Source organism: Lepidochelys kempii, chromosome 2 (assembly GCF_965140265.1).
Source record: "Lepidochelys kempii isolate rLepKem1 chromosome 2, rLepKem1.hap2, whole genome shotgun sequence".
Taxonomy (NCBI): domain Eukaryota; kingdom Metazoa; phylum Chordata; order Testudines; family Cheloniidae; genus Lepidochelys; species Lepidochelys kempii.
In genome coordinates, this window is record NC_133257.1 from 119803975 (window position 1) to 119827208 (window position 23234).

General features: G+C 42.5%; 2 protein-coding genes across 5 annotated transcripts in view; one reads left to right on the plus strand and one right to left on the minus strand.

The window, feature by feature from the left end:
* Positions 1-3212, minus strand: part of NQO2 (N-ribosyldihydronicotinamide:quinone dehydrogenase 2) — a 74175-nt gene extending 70963 nt beyond the window's left edge. Inside the window, exon 1 of the mRNA XM_073332179.1 lies at positions 3138-3212. The gene's annotated coding sequence lies outside the window, so the exon portion shown is untranslated. The remainder of the gene's footprint in view (positions 1-3137) is intronic.
* Positions 3213-3328: 116 nt separating this feature from the next.
* DUSP22 (dual specificity phosphatase 22) overlaps positions 3329-23234 on the plus strand; it is a 57892-nt gene continuing 37986 nt past the window's right edge. The window contains exons 1-2 of one of the 4 annotated variants that reach the window (XM_073332180.1): positions 3329-3715; positions 11523-11556. In XM_073332180.1, the coding sequence (XP_073188281.1) occupies positions 3695-3715; positions 11523-11556 (55 nt within the window). In that variant the 5' untranslated portion in view covers positions 3329-3694. The remainder of the gene's footprint in view (positions 3716-11522; positions 11557-23234) is intronic. The other 3 variants (XM_073332183.1, XM_073332181.1, XM_073332184.1) reach the window with 3 other exon arrangements.

Sequence of the window (23234 nt, forward strand, 5' to 3'; positions counted from 1 at the left end):
AATAACCTGGTAGTGCAAGAGATAATGGCATAGAGAGTACACTTATAAAGTTTGTGGGTGATACCAAGCTGGGAGGGGATTATGATCTTGACAAAAATGATCTTGATAAACAGAAGAAATGGTCTGAAATAAATAGGATGAAATTCAATAAGGACAAATGTAAAGTACTAGATTTAAGACGGAATAACCAATTACACAAATAAAAAATGGGAAATGACTGCGTAGGAAAAGGATCTGCGGCAATAGTGGATCACAAACTAAATATTTGTCAACAATGTAATACTGTTGTAAAAAAAAAAATTGAACAGCATTAGCAGGAGTGTTGTAAGCAAGACACAAGAAGTAATTCATCCTCTCTACTCAGCACTGATAAGGCTTCAACTGGAATACTGTGTGGATGGCCAGTTCTGGGCACCTCACTTCAGGAAAGATGTGAACAAACTGGAGAAAGTCCAAAGGAGAGCAACAAAATTGTTTAAAGGTCTAGAAAACACGTCCTATGAAGAAAAATGGAAAAAACTGGGTTTGTTTAGTCTGGAGAAGAGAAGACAGAGGACGGACATAAGTCTTCAAGTATGTAAAAGGTTGTTATAAAAGGGAGGGTGATAAATTGTTTTCCTTATTCACCGAGGACAGGACAAGAAGTAATGGGCTTAAACTGCAGCAAGAGAGATTTAGGTTAGACATTAGGAATAACTTTCTAACTGTATTGGTAATTAAGCACTGGAACAAATTACCTAGGGAGTTCTGGAATCTCCATCATTGGAGGTTTTTAAGAACTGGTTAGACAAACAAGTGTCAGGGATGGTACAGAATGCAGAGAGCTGGAATAGATGACCTACCGAGGTCCTTTCCAGTTCTACATTTCTATATTATACTCCTGGGGAAATTCTGCACTAAAAAAATTAAAAATTCTGCACATATTTTAAAATTCTGCAAAATTCTACATATTTTGTTTGTCAAAATAGCACAATAAAATCATGCCAGTTTCAATTATTTTGGTAATTTATTTCAAAATACCTGTCAGCAAGTATGTCTGTAACAATATAGACAACGAAAAAGATTCAGGAAATGTTTTTTGACAAATAGATTCCTTAGTAGGCATATTAATACCGAACTTGATGTATCTTTGTTGACAACTATCTTCTGGTTCAGTGAAACTAAATGTTTCATTTAAACAAAATCATTATACAAAAGTATGTTATACAAAAGTATTGTAACGACCTGGCCTAAAAGGAGGATAGCAGCCTTAAGGACTGTTTTGTGTCTGTCATGTGTTGTCCTAGTTCAAGCTTCTATGTGTATTGTAAGTTTTTTGGGTCATGCCACTGTAATGGGTGGGGGGGTTGGTGAGTTGTGGTAGTTTAATTGTAGGATAGCCAGTGGTTAGCATGGGGAAAGGAGACCCAGGGTAAACTCTGTGTGTGTGGGTTGGGTCGTGTACATGGTTTGCCAGCCAACACCCATTCATCTCTGGAGGTGGTATGAATGCCCTCGGGCTGGAGCGGAGGGGGATGGGTTCAGGATGGCAGGGAATACATAAGGTTTTTACGTTGAGACTTGCTGCTCACACAGCAGTAGTGCTCATGTGTGTGCAAAGACATTATGTGTACACATAACTAATACATTTGATTTGCAAAACCAGAAAAAAAAACATTTTGGTGGAAATCACAAATTCTGTGTGAAAATATAAAATTCTGTGAGGAACATTAATTCTGTGCAAATTCTCCATTGCGCAATGGTGCAGAATTCTAGCAGAAGTAATATTATGGCAAACTGCAATTAATTTCTTTTTAGCCTACATTTCACAAAAATACTGTAATAAAATACATTTGGGGGAGCATTGCCAATGAAATATTAAAGACTGTTCCTATTTTCCATTGGTTAGGCACAAGGGAGGGGAGGAGGAAGGCACTAACTACTGCACACGGACCAATTTATGTTCTTCTCCTTCAACAGAACTGCTGTCATCAGAAAACGACATAAGGAATGACACTGTAGGGCATTTAGACAGCTATGGCCTTGTCATGACTATATTAAAGCAGTGATTCTTAAACTTTCCAAATAACTGCCAGTTTATCAAATTAAGGGCTTAATTCTGTTACCACTGAAGTCAATGGAACTTCTGGTTTTGACTTCAACAGGAGCAGGATCAAACTCTGAGACCTTGGCTGTACCTGCCGTTGCCTCCATTTAATTCTCATCTCCCATTTAATTGTGAGCATATCAAACAACTAGGGAGCTTGTTGTCAGCAGTTCAGGATCCAGGCTTTCAGGCAGAGATGGCGGGGGCAGAGATGGCGGGTTTACAGGGGCTATTCAAAAAAGGTGCAAAATGAAGTTGGAAGCCCATGGAATGATGGGAGGGAAAGAACTGCATCTTGGGATGGAGAGCGCACCCCCAGGATGCGCTGCGATCTGTTCCCAGAGCTCCCAGCGGCAGAGGGTGGCGAGTTCCACAGGAGGCTAGCTACCCACGATGCAATGCTCTGTCGATGCAAGAGCACCACTGTGGACACGCTCCGCCGACACGAGGAACGTTGTGTGGGTGTGCACGGTGGATGTAATTAAAGTGGCTTCTGACGTAACTTCAGTCAACTGAACTTTGCAATGTAGACAGGTCCTAAGGCCTAGTCTACACTACAAAAATAGGTCGACCTCACAGCATGGCTCAGGTGAACCATTTCACACCCTGTGCGGCACCTAAGCAGCCCCAAGCTTCCCTCAACCTAGCCACCACCTCTCAGAGAGGTGGATTTACGACCACAACAGAACCACCCCTTCCATCGCAGTAGCGTCTACACTACAGCCCTACTGGGAACACAGACTGATCCTGGAAAAAAGCTGGGGTGCCAGGGGTTTTACAGAGACCCTTGGAAACCGCTGTACAGATCAGGCTAAAGCCCAGCAGCGGCTTCCTGGCGCAAGGCCCTGAACAGAAGGTGGGTTTTTTTTGTTTTTTTTTTCCTATTTTTCTTTTTTAAAACCAAGCCTGATTTGCATAAACGGCAAGAAATAGGTTTGATTATTTCAGTGTGGCAACTTGTGTTATTTTGGCCCTGACTGCTAGGAAACTAAACAACCTCCCGCTTCATCCCACACACCCGCAGCAGCCGCCGCCGCCGCCGCTTACTCACCCTTCCAGGAATGAGGGTGGGCCGGACTCACCCTCGCCTCTCTCCGCGTGTGCTGCTGGCGGGGGAGGGCCGGGGTCGCTTTGCACGGCGGGACGTGTAGTTTTCTCAGGCGGGTCTCGGCGGGGGAGCCGGCCGCGGCGGAACTACAAGCCCCAGGGCAGCCTGCGGGGGGGGAGGACGCTTGCTAGGCGTTCGGGCTCTAATCACACGTGGGGGTGGCGAGCCCTGCAAACAGAAGGGCGAGAGCCGAGAGGTGGTTCCTGGCAATGACGCCCTGGTGACTAGTTCAGCTGTTCTCCCGTGCAGCGAGGTCCAGGGGTAGCCAAGCGGAAAACCTCCTCTGATCACAAGGCATCTAGGAGAAAAGCCTGGCCACGCTGGGGGCAGAGATGATCCTGCGCGCTGCAGCTAAGAATTGACAGTAACCCCCTCGCCCCATACACACTCTCATCACAGGGCAAACACTTTCCCATGCGCGTTGACCTGCAGCGTGCAAGCAAGCTTAGCCTGCAGCCAAGAGTTCTCCCGCAGTACTAAAGTTCAGTCCGCTTAGAGCCATGGGGAATGGGATGAACAAGGTAATGCTGCTGCTTCTTCTTGTTATTCTTTGTGTGCGTGTGCGTCGGGGTGTGCGGGGCTCCCCAGGATCGAAAAGCTGCTGTAAAGATCAATCCACCGCCTCCCCACATCGTCTCCTCCCCCTCCCTGCTTTGTTTTGCAGTAAACATCCTTATACAATGAGGGGTAACGAGCCGTTGCTATAGGCGTTTATGGCCAGCTAAGGTCAAATGAGGTTTTTCTGCCTAACTTCGATTTTGGCTTTTTGGAAAGGGAAGGAGACGATGGCTGAAATTCCCCTTGGGGGCGCGTTTCCTGGTTAGCAATCTGCAGCTGCCATGCATGCACGATGATTTGGTTTCAGCTGGTACTAAGTAGGTCTGTCTTCCTTCCTCTCCCTGCAAAATACATTTGCTGTAGACTAGCAAAGTGGGAGAGCTAGACAATTCTACTCCTGATCCCTCACGCGCCTTTATAAACCTGCTGTCCACATGACTAGTAATCAGGGCGTATATGTATATTTCTCGGTTGTCGTTTCCTTGTTGTGTGTGTCTTTCTCGGTTTTGCATGAGAAGACGGAAATGCTTCAGGCAGCCAGAGTCCTTACAGCTACCTAGATGTTCAAGGAGTATTCTGGGCACCCTCTTTAAAACCATCCATCACGCAGAGGGGTAGAAAGATCAAGATGCCAGACTTGTTGACTGCGTGGGTATCTAGTGAAGCTGCTGGAGGAAAATAAATGGCGTTCTTTATGTTTCGCAATCTCCTAGGCATCTAACACTTCCACAGTAACCCCCCCCCCCCATGAGTCAGTCTCAGGACATGTGTTATACCACATGCCTTGAAGAAGCCAAGTCAAAAAACCTTTATCGTGATTGTTGTGGTTCTTGGCTCTTTTGTTGTATTATTTGTTTTCTTAAGTGGGTTTTTGGGTGTGTCCTAGAAGAAATGTTTGAATTTCTATAACTATCTGCAAAAAGAAAAGGAGGACTTGTGGCACCTGAGAGACTAACAAATTTATTTGAGCATAAGCTTTCGTGAGCTACAGCTCACTTCATCAGAGCTACTGTAGCTCACAAAAGCTTATGCTCAAATAAATTGGTTAGTCTCTAAGGTGCCACAAGTCCTCCTTTCCTTTTTGCGCATACAGACTAACACGGCTGTTACTCTGAAACCTGTCAGATAAACAGCCGCGTTAGTCTGTATTCGCAAAAAGAAAAGGAGGACTTGTGGCACCTTAGAGACTACTTCATGAAGTGAGCTGTAGCTCAGGAAAGCTCATGCTCAAATAAATTGGTTAGTCTCTAAGGTGCCACAAGTCCTCCTTTTCTTTTTATAACTATCTGGATTTTCCTAGCTGATGCCATTCAGTACAGAGGAATCTGGATGTCTTTCTTCTCTCTTCCAGCATCAGCTCTGTTTGTGTTCAGATGCTTGTTTAATGCAAGTTAATTAGATTTTTCAAACTAACATATGGAGGCTGATTGTTTACTGATTACTATAGGCAGAAGGTTTAACACACTCCTGGTGGTTCTTTTGCCTCACACTTACTATTGGGGGTGTCAAGGATCCCACTTTTTATGTATCTGTCTAGCACTTGAAGGCCATGTGCTTAGTAGACCGAACATGAGGTGGGAGCCAGGATTTCCTGGCTCTGACACTGACTTGCTGTGAGGCCTTGGGTAAATCACTGAGGGCCTGATCCTGGATCCACTGAAGTTAATGGATGCAGGATCAGATCTTTAACCTCTCCCTATTTGTTTTCCCTTCTGCAAAACGGGAATAGTAACACATACCTGCCTTATATGTGACTTTGGGGACGTGTGGTCAATTGAAAATCAATTATGGATCTCCCTCTGCTTTATTTGGGCTATTTAGGACATAACCTTCTAATTACTTGGTTTTCACAGATGGTAGGTGGTCAACACTTCTTGAAAAGCAGGCTCCTTTTAATGTATCTCAAATTGGATATCCAAAAATTGAGGTCCTCAAAATCCAGAATCATTTTTGAAGATCTTGGTTGCTGGTTTTATTCTTGGAATTGTTAGAATGTGGCACCAAGCATATTGCCTTTTCTGTCAGTGTTGTGAGCCAGCAGTAACACAAGGGATTAAGAGGGGCTTGGAATCCTCAAAGCTGATTGTTGGATGCATGTGGCCCCCTGAGTCATCAGTGCCTCTCAGTATCAGTGACATTAGTTGGTAATTTGAGTGCTTCTTGCAGTATAGCCATATATGATGGAGACTACAGAGGGACATGATTTGAGCAGCTTATCAGATGGTGGATTATTTCAATTAAGAGCATCTCTTTGTACTGAAGCCAAGAGAAGATTAATTGTTGCCCCTAATGGTTCAGAAATGGAAAAGCTCCAGAGACTGTTACAGCGTCTGTTGGTTCTTGAGCCCTTGTCACTGTTGTGTTTTCTAGTCACGAGTGCAGTGGGGTTCCTATGTTTTGCGTTTAGTTAGAAATGTGGTATACATGTATTTCATAGGAGTAAGTGTACCTGATTTTTAGATGGGTTTTGCAGCTTATAGAAAGGCTTGCAGAGGACTGAGGCACTTTTTGTCTGTTACATCTTAGCAAAAACAGCTGTGCTTGTTGTTCTCAAGCCTGGCACCTAGTCATCCTCCAGGTTCTTCCAAAGTAAGTTGTTTGTAATATTATTATTATTGTAATATTATTCCCATGCAACACAACTATGGGAAAATGGCTGGCTAGCAAGCCCTCTCAAACTGCAAATTCATCACTTAACTGCAATTAATTTTCAATGCCTTAACCTTCTCTCAGAGTAGCAGCCGTGTTAGTCTGTATGCGCAAAAAGAAAAGGAGGACTTGTGGCACCTTAGAGACTAACCAATTTATTTGAGCATAAGCTTTCGTGAGCATCCGATGACGTGAGCTGTAGCTCATGAAAGCTTATGCTCAAATAAATTGGTTAGTCTCTAAGGTGCCACAATCCTCCTTTTCTTTTAACCTTCTCTCAGAGTAGCAGCCGTGTTAGTCTGTATGCACAAAAAGAAAAGGAGGACTTGTGGCACCTTAGAGACTAACCAATTTATTTGAGCATAAGCTTTCGTGAGCATCCGATGACGTGAGCTGTAGCTCATGAAAGCTTATGCTCAAATAAATTGGTTAGTCTCTAAGGTGCCACAATCCTCCTTTTCTTTTAACCTTCTCTCTGTCTTTAACCTCTTCAGTTGAGGGTTAAACTCCCGCAGATCTTTTTCTTTACTTAGCCCATCCTCTATCACAGTAGTTTCTAGAGATCTTTCTAGTCCAGTCAAAATGGTTCCAGTGATGGGCTTTCCACCGCTTCCATGGAAAGACTATTCTGCAGTCCAACTGATCTGATTGCTAGAGAGTTTTTCTTAATAGTCTACATTTTCCTTTTCTTATTCTAACTGCTCATGCTTTATCTCTGACCTGGGTTTTAGTTCAAGATTCATGTTGATTTCTGTGTTTCAAAATCATGCATGACCTTAGAACCCCCTCTTTTTCATTCTGTGGTTTGGCAGCTGAGATCAGATGGGAGATAATGCTCTAACTGATAAAACTTAGATTTATTTATCTGTAAGCAAGGCATTCTTAGTGAAAGGCATTCTCAGTGAAGAGCCTTCCACTGGGATTCATTCCCTTCTTGGTCTGATATTCTGAAGATCAATTCTTCTTATTCACTCAGGCTTTCTTGAAGGGATGGTGGAAGCCTCAGTATTTCATAGGGGAAGATTCTTTTAGTGGCACTGTTAAAATGGCATTTGGGATTTATTCGTGTAGGTGTGTTATATATCATGTGCTTAGTGATCTTGTAATAAGTGCCTTATGTAAATTGCATAGGTAAATAGTATTTAATAAAGAGATTGATTTACATTTTTTCTAAGTTAATCTAGATCGTTACAGCTGATGTAAATAATTCCTTGGAAATCAATAGACCTATGTCAGTTTACATCAGGTGAGGATCTGGCCCATCGGCCTATGTGACTTTCCTGTGACGCTTAGTGAAATAGGCTAATCCTCTTGTTCTTGCCCTGCATCACATTCTTCTCATAATCTCTGCACAAAACCCATTAAACTGCAGTGAATTTCCATGGATTGCTTAATAGATATTAGTCAAAACAACTTTATGCAGTAAGTTATGTTAATGTAGTCTGAGAGTATGTGTCTATTTAGAAAATAATGGGGCATTCAGACATCCATAAATCTTTTAAGTGGATCTGAAGAATTACTAGGAGGTTGATAAGTATCAGTAGCTCTCTCTTAAAAGGGCTGTGCCATCACAATATTTATTCTGACTTTCTCATTAATGCAATTAGGAACTGATGACTGACTTAGATGGCCTTGGTGATTGGTGGCAAAGTAGAGATCTTGTCCATGGTCGTATTTACTAAATAGCATTTGCTTCATATTGTGTTTCAGCTCATATGAAGAGCTCTTGTTTTATTCACAAAGCAGTGGTTGAAAAGTTCATGATATGGCCGCCCTTCTCCTCTCCCTCCCCTCTTCTCTCACATGTAAACACCCATCCATCACTCTTCATTTGGTTCTAATCCTCCCTTCTCCGTAGTCTGAAATTGCATTTGCTGAAGTCAGGGTGAGATGACACAGCTGAAAGTTCCCAACCATAGCATAGTGCCGAAATATTAGTAAGCACTATAGGAAGAGTCACCTTTTTCCAGGTAGCTTTCCTCCTTGGTAAGGTTTCATTCTTTTAGAATGACTCCTGAGGCAGCCTCTTCCTTGCAAGACATCCTAATTTCCTTTATTGGTTTCATAATGCACAAATACACACTTCTGGTTTTTTTCCACCTTCACTAAGGACATCCTATTTAAAGAGCATCTTCCTTTTTATCCCTCCTCCAGTCTGTCCGTCTACCCAGTCTGGGCATTTTCTCTTTATGGTTTCTAACCCTAGTGGTAATGACTAGAATGTAAGCTCTAATCCTCTCTTGGGAATATACGATTGTTAGATAAATGCTGCAGTCCAGTCTGAAATACTATAGCATACCTACACATACAGAATATTGCATTTGTATTTGGAAATTTAAACTCAGACTGAGGTAGTTGGCTGGGTTGGGTTGTTGAATTTTGTGCCATTGTGATCTGTTTGGGAGCATGTTAGGCCACTGGCCCTTCACTTATGTCACAGGTACAATACTCCTGGGAGAAGCTGCTAATGTGAACAGAGGCAATAGCCCACACCTATTTAACTAGGAGAGACTGAAACTGAGTCAGAGACACAACCACATCTTTTTAAAAAAAACAAAACTAACCAGAGTACCATGAGGTGTGTGTGTTGTTTTTTTTTGTTTTGTTTTTTTCAAGCACGTTTGAGAGAGAGTGAAAAGTTTCAGGGATGGGTCCCCACAGTGGTCCATACTAAGGAGACCAAATTACATGCACTCTTGAAGTAATGACTTTCTAGATGGGTCATCCTTTGCTCTCTTTATAAAGGATGTTAATTAGTAAAACTCCAAAAGGGGGGTTGTAGTGGGGTGGTCACCCCGCTCCTGCCCTGAAGGGGTTAAAAGCAGTCCTGGAGAGGGCTGCAGCTGGGTTACAGGGATTAAGAACAGCTAGGGAAGCTGAGGGAGTAGCTAACCACAGCTGTGGCCAGCTCAATCAGGGCCCAGCTGGCCCTTATAAGAAGGCTGGGGGCTAGAAGCAAAGAGTCCCACTGTAGTGGGAAGGGCTAGCTGCCTGGAAACAGTGCTAAAGCAGAGTAGCACTGCAGAGTTCCAGCCTGATAAACCCCGAGGCTGCAGGCCTTGGTGAGTGCCTACAGAGGCACTGGGGCTGCAGAGGGGCAGTCTGAGGATAGGCAAAGGCAGTAGGTCCTACCCTCTTACCAATGATGAGTGGCTTACGTTGCAGTCTGCCCCCGTGAACGGGGGCTAGCTGATGACTGGCAGTAGCCACTGAGGCAAGGTGGGTCTAGAGGGTTGGGGGTTCCCTGTGAGGGGAGACCCAGAGTGGGGATCCTGCTGGGGCAGAACCCCAGGGAAAAAGGAACTGAGGTCTGGGAGGGACATGGGGCCAGTGACAGGTGAGACACCGGAGTGTAGAGGGCGCTCCAGTGCTGGTGAAGAGCTAATTCCCTGGACTACCAGCAGGAGTTGCTGCACTGGTGAATCTTGTCCCGCTACAGGGGTAAATCATGAGCACGCATTAGCTGTGTTAAACTTGCAGGTCTCTGTTTGCATAGGTTCTTGTCAAACATTGTCAGCTTTGGTTCATGTGGTTTTGCAGCCCTTGACTTTCGCTTTAAGTTTCACATTCCTTCAGATCCCAGTATGGCAAAATCAAAAATAAAAATGAAATGGATGAGCGTCGTTCAGCCCTGTACATAGTTAAGGGAATTGCAAAGGTCCATTGGGTCTAGGCAACATGGCCTTCTAGAGCTGTTGACAGGATTGAACCCGAGGGTTGGATATGATGTGACCTGACATGGAGAGGGAATGTAAGTTAAAGATGTAGGGGAGGGAGGTTCATGCAAAATAATGTTGGCCTGAAAGCGTGGCTCTTCTGTTTTCTTACCTGATTGATAGTGGCATAATAAGTATTAAAGATTGTTTTTGTTTGTGCAACCTATATGGTAAAACATCCTAGAAACTAATTTACAGTCCCATATGCTGGGCTGCTACGCTCCATGACACAAATCATGTCCCTTTTCAACAAGATGGTTGTTGTGAAGAAAGGTCTCAAATGCCAATCCCTGGCGAAAGTACTTCATACCTTTTAGAACTTCCGAATTGCTGGACTGAGCAAAGTGGGGGGAGTTTTTCCTTTAAATAGCAGTGCTAGGGAGATTGTTGATGCAGTTGTGATGACATTAGAGCGTTGCTAAGGCAGTAGGAAGTTGGTGCTGACATGTCATTGATGGTGGTATGCTTTACAGGCGTGTAAAGGAAAATGGATCATATTTTAGCTATCTTGTTTTTGCTTCTTCAGGGGAATTAGATGTTGGTCATAGATGTCCAGGTGTCTGTCATGTAGTGGGAGAGAACAAAGGTTTTACTTTTGTGTTGTGGTGTGTGCCCTTTTCTTTTCTTTTTTTTCCATACATTCTCTTTTGTGTGTTGGCTTCAGTGCAGAGGAGGTTTATGAAAGGGTGGGAATGGGTAACATCACACTGTTAACCATATGTACTCGGACTGCACAGAGCTGACCCTGAAGAAGACCTTGAAACTCCCAAGTTAAAGAAAGTAATGTAACTGAGAATAGCAAGAGCATATGGGAGCCCTGCTGAGGAGCACATAGTTTGGGGGAGAGGGGCGCGGAAGCGCAACTGAGTGACTTTAATTGATTATCACTCTGTTCATAAGTGCTGTTTGCAGTGATTTCTTATATTTAAGAGTACCTTACTGAAATGTAGGGTGACAGTGATCTGACTTGCCTTCCTCCGCTTCAAGCACTACAAGATCTGTTGGATTTTATTTTCCAGTCCCTTCACTGACTTATTCTGTGTCCTTAGACAAGTCACTTAACCTTTTTTGTATTTGATTCCCCATTGATTCAATAAGGATAATACATTACAGCAAGGGTTTTACAGGGCCTATTTTTGAGATCCTTGGGTGGAAAATGGTGTGTAACTGTCAAATATTACTATCAACCTTTAGACATGTTGGAAACATTTCAAAGTGCAGCATGCCTGAAGCATTATAGAATGGGAAAGTTACAAGGAGAAATATATAATGCTGCCAGCACCTTTAGATTCCATTAGACAATAGTCTACGACAGAAATCTGTTCCATCCTGTATGCAAATCAAACATTGTCAAACTGTGCTACCACAAGACCTCTATATTTGATACTATATTTCTTTCTCACAGATTCTGCCTGGCTTGTTCCTTGGCAACTTTAAAGGTAAGATTAGTTTTATGGTTACAATTTAGGATTACTTAAAAGTCTGAAAGTGTTGGGTCATACACAGCCCTACAATATTTGCTAAAATCTGTGCAAGTTCTTTATCCCCATTTTGCTTAATTTCTGAATCTACCTGCTAGCACTAAGAAGAGAATGTTTTCTCTGTCACCTGTACATGCACTGCACAACTGGTTAAAAATGCACACACTCTCCTGGGAGCATGCTTCACCTAGAATTCCCAAATGTTGGCCTCTGTTGTAAATTGGTAGTGCACTTTTCAGACTGGCCTGTGAGCCAGACCATTTTTTGCAAGCCCTCCTCATTATTAGTGGCTTAATTTGCCTCCAATTCATTGCTCTCATTATTGTGGTTATAGATCAGAAGTGTTCAGGAGCCCTATTATAAATGCTTGTAAAACTGAGAAATACAGAGTTTGATGTTTGAGCAGCAGTATATAGTGTTCATATTGTAGACTCAGACCTGTTCTCCCTCTCCCTCTCTGTGTGTGGTTTTTCTTTCCATTTGATTTTTAACCTAGTACTTATAGAGCCTTATCTTTTTAAGAAGGCTAAGGCTGAGAAAAGTTCCTGGCACCCAGCAGTTCCCACTGAAATTACTTATTGTTTAAGTATTTGGGACAGGGACCATCTGCTCATTACATATGTGTACAGCACCTAGCACAGAGGGGCTGTTTCATGTTCTCAGTGTATATAAAATCTCCCCAGTGTATTTTCCACTGCATGCATCTGATGAAGTGAGCTGTAGCTCACGAAAGCTTATGCTCAAATAAATTTGTTAGTCTCTAAGGTGCCACAAGTCCTCCTTTTCTTTTTACAAATACAAACTAACACGGCTGCTACTCTGATCCCAGCTTGGGGTCTCTAGGTGCTATTGTAATACCGCCAATAAATAACTGGTAACATCTACCTAGAGCTACGCTTAGTTGTGAGCAACAGCAGTGTGCTGAGTGGAGACTGCACATGCCTCCATATATTTGGTCTGCTCACGTGACTGGACAAGGTCTGCTCCTTTCATTTCATATTTAGGTGGTGCTGCACCAACATTCCTCTCCACCCCTCCCTCTGTGAAGTATTTGGTAGCATAAACCTGCAACAGGATACTGGCACTGTTTGTCTTGTCTGTATCTGATCCTGCTGTCCCTTGTTGCCGGGGGGACGGAATTGCAGGGTCCATCCTGATAGTTATTTAGCTCCCCTTTCTGTGTGGAGCATCTTTGGAATGTGCCCAGAGATGCAGGACAAGTTTGAGGGGCACTCCCATGCAAGGTGGCAAACATGAGGATGGTGCTGGGCTGTGTGGGGTGGAGGGAAGTTGGTTGTGTCAGCTGTGTAGGTGATGGATGGAGGGGAAGGAAACGAGAGTGGAGGCAATGACAAGTTTGTGATGGGATACAGGGTCTGGAAACAAAGAACATACAGGTTTCAGAGTAACAGCTGTGTTTAGTCTGTATTCGCAAAAAGAAAAGGAGAACTTGTGGCACCTTAGAGACTAACCAATTTATTTGAGCATAAGCTTTCGTATGCATCTGATGAAGTGAGCTGTAACTCACGAAAGCTCATGCTCAAATAAATTGGTTAGTCTCTAAGGTGCCACAAGTACTCCTTTTCTTTTAAAGAACCTACAGAAATCAGAAAGGGCGCGTGGGGGGGCTGGGAGGAGAAAATAAGGAGGGAGAGAGGGAGAAAATCCAGAGACGGTGTATCTTCTGAGTTGAGGCAGTACCTTCTGCTTGTGACGGAGCTAATCTTGGCCTCACTGCTGGATGAGACAAAGTGGGAGAGGACTGGAGAGGGGTGAATGATATCTCGCATTTGATGTCAGATTGCTTCAGTTTTTCAAAGTGCAGTGAGAGGGGGAGGGGCCCATAGTGCATGGTGTTTGACTCTGAAACTGGCCCTGTCGTCATGCCAGCCGTGGTGGCAAAACTTTTGATAATACTCCCAAGAGAGTGAAACTCAGACCCAGCATCTGTTTCTCAGTGTGGTACTGTTTTCACCCACTGAGTGACTGAGGCAAGGCAAGATGAAGGGGAGTAGGCCAAAGTTGCAGAGTGAGTCAGCACCTCAGCCCAGATTAGATCCTAGAACCCTTCTGGCTTGTCTTGCTGTAACCATTCAGCTATGTGCCTTGAAAATGGTCTATAAATGGTTTGTCAAATAACTTTTAGCATGATAAAAACATGGTGTTAATGAAGGTGGGATGAGTGTGTAGTATTGGGATCCAGTTAAAAATAAATGAAGCTGAAGTGCATCAGCTATTTCTTATCGGGGGAAGGGCTGGTGTCAATATGAATGTCTGCTTGAGTGACTGTCGCTGTTTGTTTAATAAAAATAAAGGTGGGGTTTTTTTTTTAAATGGCCTTTGCTCACATAGTATTTAATCAATACTCTCCACCATTGTGAGGTCATGTCAGTAGGTAAATTGATCTCCGAGTTAGTTACATCTCTGGAGCAGAAAAGTGACAATAGCTGTTAAGTTTCAGAGTAGCAGCCGTGTTAGTCTGTATTCGCAAAAAGAAAAGGAGTACTTGTGGCACCTTAGAGACTAACCAATTTATTTGAGCATAAGCTATCTTGAGTTACAGCTCACTTCATCGGATGCATTAAAGCATCAGATGCTGTTAAAGCACTTTGTTAATTAGAGAGACAAGGTGGGAAAGGAATATCTTTTATTGGACCAACTTTTGTTGGTGAAAGAGACAAGTTTTCAAGCCACACAGAGTTCTTCAGACACTGTACCTTTGTCAGACCTATAGAAAAGCTCTATGTATGTTCAAAAGTTTCTCTCTTTCACTAACAGAAGTTGGTCCAATAAAAGATATTACCTCATCTACTTTGTGCACAGATACAACACTTTAATAAAGTTAATCTTTGAATTTCTAAAAAAATTTCTTAACAGTCTAATAATGCTAATAGCAACAGTGACAGAGTGCTAACATTGCGAAGTAATATAGTGCTGCTGAAACAAGGCAAATATAAGCTTGCCTAGAGGAATTTGATTACTGAGTTCTTTTGCAAATGTTCTGATTTACATCACATGCAATGTACGAAAGACAGGACAAGACTTTGAATAGTGAGTAGTGATTTGGGTGTTGGACTTGAGACACCCATAGTCAGAGAGTTGGTGCTCAGTGCTTTCTGACAATCGGGTCCTTCTATGGTGTCTCATGCAAAGAAAGCTTGGGTTTTGCAAGTGATTTTTTTTTGAGTATTAAAAATGTGTGGTGATACAGACGTCCCCTTAGGTGATTGAAAATCACAGATCTTCACAAGCTGACTAGTGCTGTTCTAGGTTAGTAATTGCATGGGAAACCTCTAAGGAAACTGAGATGCTATGGGAAGTGGTATGAGTGATTCAAGCAGGTGGTTCCCTGCATTCTCATCAAAATTGATGTAATACCCCAGCATGATGTTAGAGGGTGCTGTGCTTCTGGAAGTTCCATTGTTTGGAAGGGACTGGATGTTCTGACCATGGAATTTTTTTACCAGACTAGCAATCCTACTTTTGTAGCTATGTAGAACCTGTCTTTCAGGGCTCCTGAATTGCTGTTCTGAAGTTAAGCCTCAAATTGTCTATGTAAGGTAAATAGATTCAGACACGTTTAACTTATGGATAAACTGAAGCATGGTTTATGAAATGGTTGCAGAGTAAGTCAGTGGTATGGATGAGGATAGAACTCCGGACTCCTGACTTGCAGGCTACTGCTCTAATCTTTCGAAAAGACTGCTTCAGGCAGAGTGAGAGTGCCTTGATAGTGTCTTGGGATCCTTGGGAGTGGAAAGCTTTGTAGAGTACTGATTCAGGAAACCATTGAAGTCCATAGGACTTTAAGCATGTGCTCACAATACTTTTCTGAAGAGAGATGGATTTAGGAACTTAAGAGCTTTCTTGAATTGGGACCTCAGCTAAAACTTAAAACTGAATTACATTCCTAAGGTACAAAGTTTAGGAGAATGTGCATCCAGAGAACTGAGCAGTTCAAGCAGAACTGCTGCCTTTCTTACAAAATATTGAGGAAGAGTTCACCTTTAAAACCCAGGAGACAATTAATCTTACAGATTGATTGTCTTCTGGGTTTCCTTTTGTTCAGGAGCAAAGCCTTGCTCCTGAACAAAACTCCATGGGACTGGTAGCTTGATAAGAGATGTGGGGATGGAGGGGTTGAAGGTTGGAAGAAGCCCTCTTCAAAATAAATCCTCCCCCCCCCTTTCTCCCCCCCCCCCCCGATTTGAAAGAATTCCGGTCTGTCAAATGGAAATCAAAGTCCTGCAGTCCACTCACAAGTTAGTGTAATCTCCCTTGATGAAGTGCAAAGCTGTCAGTCAACAGCTGTAGGTCTGAAAGCCCCCATATGCCTTTATTCCCACTAGAAAGCTGGTGTCTGCTGTGTAGCAGCTGACAGCTTTTTCTATATTCCCATCTGAAGAAATTTCCTGTTTTTTCTAATACCCTGGTGGGACAGTATAAGGGTTTTGCCTCTTTTCCCATGCAGCAGTAGGGAAATATTTTTCATCTACATGAGTGCCAGCTGGGTCTTTCAAGTACAATTGATTCCAAAAACCAAGGCTCAATAAACTGTAATAAGAGTTAAAGGCCATGCAGTTCTTCAAGCTTGAATACAAAGTAATACATGTCCTTTCTGCTTGCAAACGTGTCTGGAAGATTTGAGTTTTTCCAATGGAATATTTGGGGGATTTTTGATTCTGAGGGGAAAGCCACAATGTGAGGCTTAATTTCCCCCAAAGAGTCCAGTGGCACTATGGATGAAGTGGACAGCTTAGCTGAAGTTTCCACTCTTCCTGTTCCTCAACATAAGACGCAGTGCACAGCAAATGATTCTGCTGTGTTCACAGTGCCATTGAATTCCTCTGAATAAGCTTGTTCGAGGTTCTTTCAGGAAAAGTTCCCTTTGTGGGGGCCCATTTGGGGTTCAGCCTTCAAGCAAGAAGAGGGGGTTAGTATCTTTCAGGTTTGCCCTCCTGGAATTCACAGATAATCTAGATTTACAGGCTAGTACAGCGAAAGCTTCAAATGTGGATTGCCCTAGGAGGGGAAGAAGGTACAGGGTAGAGCCCTCTGTGGGACTATTGTTTTAATCCCGCTCTTGTTCTGCCCTGCAATTCCCACTCCCACCTGCTCCCATGTTGTTTCTTGCATTTTTATCCTGGTCTGACCCACAAAAACCTTAGATCCCACAAAGCCCACGAGAGAGACCGATTCCTCCATGCTACTTTATAAAATACATTAACAGACTTTTTTTTTAAATAAAAATGGAATTCAGACACAATTTTTACCACTAAAAGAATAAAATAAATCTTGCTTAAACCATGTAAAAAAATACATTAACTCCTGCTGTAATAGACATCAACTCTTTCTATCCCTTGCTTAAATTTACATATTAAAACCTTTATTTAAAAAATTGCCGAAATTCTATTTGACAAATGGAGATTTAGTGTTTTCCCACAAATTACTGCAGTCTGGTTTTTCCCCCTCTTTGCCCCCTGCCTGCAGCAAAGTACATTATACCTGCTATTATGGCCACGAGTCCTGCAGGATCCCCCCTCCCCCCCACTTACAATGCAACTACTTAAAATTTTGAACAAGTTTATTTACAGGAATTAAAGTTTCGGGAACAGGAAGGGTGGAAGTTTTGCCTAGGCACTCAGTGATGTCACAGACAAACTGCATATTATGGATGGAACTAAGCGTGTCCTTGGGAACCATGGGGAGCGAGGGGAGGTGGGAAACAATCCTCAGTGGGAGCTGTGGGTGCTCAGTATCTCTGAAAACTAGGCAGTTTATGTAATAGGGATGCCAACTTTCTAATACCTGAAAACCAAACACCCCTGCCCTGCCCCTTCCCCCGAGGCTCTGCCCCCTGTCCCACCTGTCCACCCTCCCTCCCCCCATTGCTTGCTCGCTCACCCCCCATCCCCTGGCCTCCTCCCCTGCTGCCTGTAGAGCTGGGCTGGGAGGAGCTGACGCAGAAGTCAGTCCCCAGACCGAGGGGGTGGGGAAATCAGGGCACAGCGGGGTGGGGGGAGGGGCAGACAGGTCTCCCCGCCCCACCCCCCGACGGCACCAGTATATACTTTGGAGTTTGGTCTGGGAGTCAGGCTGTGGAGTGGTAGGAAGAGTAGCAGCTGCTAAGCAAGGCTGCTCCAGCAGCAGCTGCTGCTCTTCCCACCCCCAGTGGTGGAGGCTGGTTACTGCAGATAATTTATGCTCAAATAAATTGGTTGGTCTCTAAGGTGCCACAAGTACTCCTTTTCTTTTTGCGAATACAGACTAACATGGCTGTTACTCTGAAACCTGCAGATAACAGGACTTTTAGTGGCCGGTCAGCTGTGTTGACCGGACACTGCCAGTTTTCCTTTTCGACCAGATGTTCCAGTTGAAAACGGAACACCTGGGAAACCTATTATGTAGGTGTGCCTAACTAAGGTACCAAAATTTTAAAGTTTTGGCCTCGGCCTCCAGCTAGTTCTTCTCAAAAATATCGTCAGGGTGTATCCACTAGGAGAAAAGATGTGTTCTTACCATGTGTTAAAAGCCTAGTGAAGGCAAGGTAGTTTTCAAATGTATTCACAGGTTGAGGTAAATGTTAGCAGGAAGCTGAGAGTTTGCCTCAAGCTGCTAACATGTGATAAAACTATAGCTGGCTTGTCTTCACTAGGGTTTTACCTCATTAGTTATGTGTTAGTTTAACACATAAGAGCACAACTTTTATTCCCTAGTGAAGGCAAGGCTGCAGGGTTGTGTTTTGGAGGAGGGAGAGACTGCATACAAACTAGAGCAGTGGTTCTCAAACTTTTATACCGGTGACCCCTTTCACATAGCAAGTCTCTGAGTGTGACCCCCCCCCTTATAAATTAAAAACTTTATATATAGTTTATAAGTTTTTATATAAATAACACCATTATAAATGCTGGAGGCAAAGCGGGGCTTGAGGTGGAAGCTGACTGCTCATGACCACCCATGTAATAACCTCCCAGCCCCCAGTTTGAGCACCCCTGAACTAGAGGACATTGTATGGTGAGAGAAAGATGATAACCCACCACTTCTGCCCCCTTCTGCCCCCAAACTCCAAGAAATACAAATCTAGTTTGAGCTAATCTCATTGATCTGATTATTTTAGCTGCGGGATGCCTCACAGTCTGATGCCACAGACATGGACCTGCATCAGTGTAATTGGCTTTCTCCACCAGAATGGTTTTGGTTTTTACTGGATAAGAAGGGATGGGGAAAACTCTAGGAATTTTGAAGAAAGGGGAGGTGACAAAATCTTTGGAAATTCTTCTTATGTCATTCGAATGAAAGGGAAATAATTGGTTTCACCACCCATCTCTTGAAGGGATTATTAATGATGAGTTGGGTCTGCCTGTGTACTTACTTGGCCCCATCATGTCAGTACTGAAGATCCTCCCAATCATTAATTAATATATTCTCAGAGGAGCCTGTGGGGTAGGGGAAGTACTATCTCCATTTTACACATGGGGAAATAAGGCACAGGAAGTGTGTGGTACAGTGGAGACTCAATCCAGATTCTACCAATCCTGTTCCAGTGCCTTAACTACAAAATTAATCTTCCTCCTTGGCTATGTGGCTGTGACCCTGTCCATACTAGTATGAGGAGCTAGAGCTAGGAGCGCGGAAGAAAATGAAGCAAAAGAAACCTAGGCTGAATGTGGGGGGAAGAGGAGAAAGGGGGAAATATATCAAGATATGTGAGGAAGGACTCTCCCAAGGAAACTGTTTGATGCCCTCATGAGTTGAGAGGTTTTAAATTATATTGGATGAAGCATTAGACAGCCTGCTGTAGGAAAGAATCTTGTGCAGGACCTAAACAGATAGATACACTCTCTAGAAAGCAGAGCTAAAAGAAATCTAACACTGTGACCTTGAAACATCAGCCTGCTTTGTATGGTGCAGTACTATAGGGATATGCTAAATAATGAATCAGAATTATAGTTCTAGCACTGAATGTTCTTGCTTTTTGGTCCCTTAACATAACCATTTTAGATATGAAATTGAACATCTCTGTTATGCAGAAGTATTGTGAGGAACAGGGTATCTAATCTGTATAGCTACTGAGGACAGCTTCTCAATCTTGTCTGTTATATCAGTGATTTGCATTGGGGAGAAGCAAGGGAATTTCCCTTCTTCAAATTTATATATTCCATGGGTCTAGAGACTTGGATAACATACCAGCCAGGGACTATGTTTTTTTTCCTCCTCTGTATATTTTCTGTTTGAATTATGTATACTGTGAACTGCAGTTTATCTTGGCATTGTTTGTAGTGTTGTTCTAGCTGTGTTGGTCCCAGGGTATTTGAGAGACAAGGTGGGTAAGGGAAAAGATATTACCTCACCCACCTCATTGATCTCGGTACACAGTTTCAGGATCAATGTGTAGTCTCCTGTCCTCTTCTATGAATATCCCAAAACCACTGTCTTACTACACAGCATTGATTTTATTGAACTCCAGTTAACTGAAGGACTAAAATGTTGCAAGGGTAGTACTGTGTGTTCTTAATGACACTGCTAGCCAGTCAACTTTTAAAGGGAATCATTTGTATTGTAAAGCTGGCTGAGCTGCAAAGCTGCTTGCCTTGACAGGGCTTTGGGAACCTGGAGCACAGTTTCTCCTGAGCCATTAGCATTCTCTTAAATTATAATTTATTTGTCTTACACTAGCACTAATTGTGATCAGAGCCCAACTGTGCTAGGCACTGTACAAACGCATAATAAGAGATGACCCTGTCTTGAAAAGCTTATTAAATTGACAAGAGAGCTAAAGGCTGCAAGGGGGAAACGAAGGCACATAGAGATGAAGTGACTTGCTCAAGGCTACATTTAGGTCAGTGGCCAAACCACATCCCTTGTGTCCCATCCAGTGTCGTATCCACTGGGAAATGCTACCTCCCTAAAACTAAAATTTAGGTTCCAGCTAGCTGGCCCTGAAGTATGCAACTATATTGGAGGGTGCACAGTACAGACTTAAAAGCCCAACTGGGCTGGCTTCTGTAGTTTTCCAAACCCATCACTTTACAGGTGATTTCTGAGACCTCAATAATCAAGGATGCACTTAATATTATTAACAACTCTGTTCCTCTGAAGCTCTAGCAGGTTACAGTGTCAGCAAGTCTCATAGTTATCCTTGGAAGTGCTCATTCTTGTTATGAAGAGACCTTAAAGAATTTGAATTATTTGGTGCTGAATTCTGTCTGAAATGGTGACACAGGAGTCCAAATGAATAAACACCTATGCTCTCGTCACACATATTGGACCTGCAGAGTAGGTGAAACTAGACCGTTTTGATTTTTCTCTGATTTTAAGAGCTGCTAAGACCTTTAAGATAGAGTATTTTTCATAATCGGGTATGGACTTGTTAACTCTCTCCTATTGTGTTCAGATCCTCAGCATTTTGTCTGTTGGACAATATGATTAAATGCCACCTTCTGCTTTCTGATTTAAAAAGGGTATTGAAACCTCATAGTAGAGAGTAATGACTCGAATTAAGAGATGCTGATTGATCTTTTGCACGTACATAAAGAACATACAGGTGATATTATTGTTATTTTTGTACCAAGGAAGAGCCGATTTAAAAAAGCACAGACCACAAAGGTTTCAAATCTATTTAACCAGGCTAACACAAACTAATTGTGTAGGCTGGTTTTAAGACAGGTGTCCACATAACAAAGAACACTGTTATAATTGACACGTATGGCAGCCTTTCTCAGTCAAGAGATAAAGATTAGAGACAAACTGAACTTTGACCCCCATGGGTCTTCCCTCCTGGTCTTGTTGATGGGCCAGTGTAGGGAAGTTGCACTGTGGCTACAGAAGATTTCAGTCTCCAGAGCTGCTGTTTTTAACTCCGTTCATGTAGACATAATCCAACTAAACTTCTTTAAAATGTCTAGCATCAAATTTTCAGGCCTTAACCTGCATTCCAGTTCTGAGCACCTAATGGTAATTCTGAATACTCATGTACCTATAATGAAGGGCTCAAGATTAAAAGTCACCTTGGGAAAATTTCTTCCTCAAAGTTACTTAATAAAATGTATTAAAATGTACTAAATAAATCTGATTTTATTTAGTACAATGTTTTCTTATTTTTGATGTAACTTAGTTAAAGATGTGGTTTGGTACCTCTCCCATGTTGAAACTTATCAAATCTTTTTATAAGCACTGGCCGAACTTAAAAGGAGTAGAGCAGGTATGGTATGTTACAGTTACTATGTCCCTCTCTAGTAGCTAGTCTACAGAGAATAAGAACCCAGTATTGCTATACGCTGACGGTACTCCAGAAGCTGAAGTGGCAGGGGCCTTTGCTTTTTTCCACAGATTCACTCCTCACTGATGACTATTAAACTTTTAATCTTGTTTTAAACATCTCCGGCAAGGACTCTATTATACTTTTGTTTGTGAGGGTAACCCTGTGTGTGTTTTTGTGCATAATGCATAGTGAATACATGACGGGGTACTATGATGTAAAGGCTTTGTTGGGGTGGCTACTTTAGCCATGAGTGGAGCTGGCTGAAGTAATGAGAAATTTCAAAATTCAAAAGTTGATTAAATTGTTATAAATTTCCCTTTCCCCGTGTTGCTCTGCTTCCTATAGAGCTAATAGAAATCTTGTGAGTTTTGATGAAATGTTGAATATTTGGGCGGGGGAGATTAAAAACAAAACAAAAATCCTAAACTTTTCCCCACCAACTTTCCTAGTGAGTTTTGCAGGTCATCTCAAACAAATATCTATAAAATCGTAATACCACATTTTCACATACACTATGTATATAGTGTATGTATTGCATATTCCTCAATTTTTGTGTGTGTATATATACACATACACTGTTTCTTGGACTTTTGATTTTACCAACAAAGGGATACAACTGTACAAATCTTGGATGGAAGAGAAAATGATAAATGTAAGCCCCCTCTAAAAAATCTCTATTTTTCTTGACTTAAAATGTGATTACTTAGGGTCTTCCAGGGTTAGAAGCAATTGGGGTGTTTTTTCTTGGGAAGCTGGGAATTTCTCCTGTGCAGTGTAAGAAATCTCATGTTTCTAGCTCTGCAGAATTGTGAGATATCAGGCCATAAACCTTTAATGACTGAATATTGCCTGCTTTGGCCAGTGTAACTTGTGTGTTGGGGTGGTGGAAGGGGACATGAAGGTGGGACTCTCTATTTGGAAGGTAGTAGGAACACTTGTGTGGTAAATTGATCTTAAACAACGATGGCAGTTTTGAAGCTGCTTAGTGCTACAGGGTTTGAAATGTAAGCATAAATCCAAGTGCAGATGGATTAGTATTAGTGGGCAGAGAATAGGTGAGACTGTCAAAGGTGTATGATAACTTGCATTTATCACATGGCTCTAAAATTTATCATATGTCTGTTATCTGCGCACGTGGTGTGTGTGCGTGACACAGACACACTCAATTTTCAGATGCAAAATATGTGAAACTGTTGACTTAATAATTTAGGGATGTTTTCTTAACCTTGTTCTTTATATAGTATATCGTTTGGTTTGGAGTTCTTGTCTTTTTGATTGTGGTGTTTTTAGAAGAACTTCACAGATGATCATGATTTTCAACATGTGTGAGCGAACTAGGAACAAAGCTTTTTAAGAGAAACTTAAAAAAATAATC